This window comes from Sitodiplosis mosellana, unplaced genomic scaffold, assembly GCF_009176505.1.
Source record: "Sitodiplosis mosellana isolate CC-2019 unplaced genomic scaffold, AAFC_SMos_1.0 Smas_scaffold_5041, whole genome shotgun sequence".
NCBI classification, from domain to species: Eukaryota; Metazoa; Arthropoda; class Insecta; order Diptera; family Cecidomyiidae; genus Sitodiplosis; species Sitodiplosis mosellana.
The window spans coordinates 1-2,735 of NW_022600283.1; the positions used below are offsets into that span (position 1 = coordinate 1).

At 31.6% G+C, this 2,735-nt stretch overlaps 1 protein-coding gene across 1 annotated transcript; it reads right to left on the bottom strand.

Moving 5' to 3' along the window:
- Positions 1-804: 804 nt before the first annotated feature.
- On the bottom strand, positions 805-1,795 carry LOC129572459 (alpha-N-acetylgalactosaminidase-like). Its single transcript, XM_055452424.1, has 3 exons — positions 1,638-1,795; positions 1,437-1,522; positions 805-1,054 (listed from the first exon to the last, which is right to left on the bottom strand). Exons 1-3 carry the CDS (start codon positions 1,710-1,712, stop codon positions 820-822), a joined length of 396 nt encoding a protein of 131 aa, XP_055308399.1. The 5' UTR covers positions 1,713-1,795; the 3' UTR covers positions 805-819.
- Positions 1,796-2,735: the final 940 nt, after the last annotated feature.

Consider the following 2,735-nt stretch of genomic DNA (forward strand, 5'->3'; position numbering starts at 1 on the left):
TAGAACAATTTCGTCAATCTATGCAAGCAACACATAAAACTCGTTTTGACGAGGTTAAAATATCGCGTCACGACTTTTGAATTTTGTTTCGTGACGCGATAATTTTCCTTTTTGTAAATAAATTTTTAGAATAGTGAATGCGAAAAACACTTTTGAACTTCGTATCCAGAGGTAATACAGCGTCAAAGCGTCACTCAAAATGATATCAGTCTTTTTGAGTGGTAAATCGACGTACGGAGCGTTACTCCATTTTAACCTCGTCTAGAGGTTTTTCATCTGATTATATATACGAAAATCCCATTCGTGTACATATTGTTTAATCAGTGTACAAAATGTCAAAATCCTGTACAGAAATTCGTGTACAAAATGACCAAAAAATGTACAAAATTTCAAATCAGTGTCAAAATTTCCGATTCGTGTACAAAATGTCAAATCACTGTACAAATTGTCACATTCGTGTACAAAATGTCAAATCAGTGTACAAAATGTCAAAATCGTGTACAAATATTATTATTACCATATTTGATTCCATGGAAAATTAATATCAAACTAAAATAATTTTCATGCAAATGAATGATTTTTTTTAAATGCAAAAATAATTATTTCGAAATATTTTCAGTATGTGCGTTTTTCGAAAAAAATTGTACATTGTAGGAACGAATGTATTTTAAGCTTGACGAAATAATTCACGCAAACGATTTGTTCGCAACGTATGATTCCTTCATAGTATGAAGTTCCAATACACAATTATCAGAAGCGCGTACTCAATTTGTGTATTTTGACAGGTTCAAAGTATGCGTGTTTAGAGGGGGTATACCATTATTTTAATTCGACCATAATATAATATATGTTTGTTGGTTTTTTGGAAATCAAACTCACGTATTGTCCTAATGATTTCATGCCCCGTGGGAACCTTTTTCTATCCGGAATTAGTTCACCACGTGATCCGCGAGCTTTCTCTAACCAGCAGTCGTCTACGTTGATGAACTCATACCCCACATCAGCATAACCTTCGGAAATCAATAGATCCGTCATAGTTTGGAACAGATTTTCACTGTAGAATACAGAAACAGCAAAAGTATAAATCAATCGACAGTAATATGTGCAGCTAACGAGGTTTGCACCCCAACTTATTTTCTAGCTATAGTTGGTCAAGGTCACTTTTTTCATACCGATATCATCATACAAAATTGTTGGAAATAGTCAAGATAAATTAATTATACGTATTTGGGTCAACTTATTGAATTTTAAATGATTCATCATTATTATTCACGTTATTTGGGGACGAATTATGGACAATCGTTGCATATTCTTACGATAACATTTATTCATAAAGAAATAAACCACTACTGGTGGAGTAACGCTGTATGGTGCAGAATAATAATAAATATAATAATAATAATTCCATTATAAAAATTATTCAAATTTTTTTTTACCTAATACAATTTTCCGGGTCACCTTCGCAGTCTGTATTACAACGAAAACGTTCCCATGAAAGCCAACCCATTGGTGGCGTTCTTGCCTGATGAAAATCATTCAATTAAAAACTCAAAATTTGAATATTTTAACAGGGATACAAAATTCAAGGAAATTTCTTCTATGAATTGTGGGAGAAGAGATACTTGAGAGATACTTGCCAACCCATTCTCTAAACACTTCGTTGTATTTGGTGTTAAAACAATGAGTATCAAGACTGCGTATATATTTTTCATTGTGATTGAATAACCGATTGCACCAATGAATAACTTTTAAAGCCACTTTTCAAGGCACTTTTGCTTTTTCTCATAAATATCAACTGCAAATAAAAAGGGAATAATATAGTTAACAATAAGTATCCAATACTCTAGAACAAAATTGTTCCGGAAAGAAGATGCTTTTTATTAGACAATGTTATAAGGTATATTTGTCTAGGTTAATAGTTCTCGACAACCATTATATAATAATATACCGTTGCGAGCAAAAACACAACAAATAACAAAAACCTAAGTTGAAGTTGGTATCCATTTAGCTGAAATGAATGAACAATTGTGAGAAACGATAACATTGTGATTTTAGTGTTTTTGTGAAAAAATTGTATATATTTCCAATGTAATCGTTTTTTATGCTCATGACGAGAAATTTTCGAGATAGTTTTTTTTTCCATTCAGTTTAAATTGCTCGAAGTTTCAAAGCTATTCGTGAACTAGATGTTTATGAATTGAAAATGAGAGAACTGGAAACAGCTCCCGTCTAAATTTCAATAAAACAACGGGCGTTGATGATTTCAAAACCTTGCATTAACCCTTGTCCGCTGTTCCAATAAAATCACGTATCCGTTGCTACAGTGTCAATTTGACACTGTACATAAAAAATCCAAGAACAATTGTGAATATTCATAAAATCTTGGTATTTCTAAATAAATATCTTCGTATGTTTATTATTTCCACAACCAATACAAAGATAATCGTGTTTGATGTCGTTGTTATAATTTGTTAGTGCGATTTAATTGCATGTCTTGGAAAACATAGAAAAAAATTGATAAACTACGCTATTATATATGATATAATAAAGTAATCGAAGACAAATTTGGTAATTTACGACTATTATAAGTAAATTTATGTGATTTTGCTTCATATTTGGCTTACTTGTAGCAATAAGCATGTGTCTGTAAGGTATCTTGTACACAAACATGGGACCAAACTATACAATTACAACAACAATAACACGCATTGCACCACTATTTTCAAACTAACCGT

What these genes read in the sequence shown, in the direction of transcription:
- LOC129572459 (XM_055452424.1), bottom strand. Translation starts at nt 1,712, where the DNA reads ATGAAAAATATATACGCAGTCTTGATACTCATTGTTTTAACACCAAAT. An exon ending in AGTGTTTAGAGAATGGGTTG is followed by an intron (nt 1,523 to 1,637) that starts GCAAGTATCTCT and finishes GATTTTCATCAG; the next exon opens with GCAAGAACGCCACCAATGGG. An exon ending in GACCCGGAAAATTGTATTAG is followed by an intron (nt 1,055 to 1,436) that starts GTAAAAAAAAAT and finishes TGTATTCTACAG; the next exon opens with TGAAAATCTGTTCCAAACTA.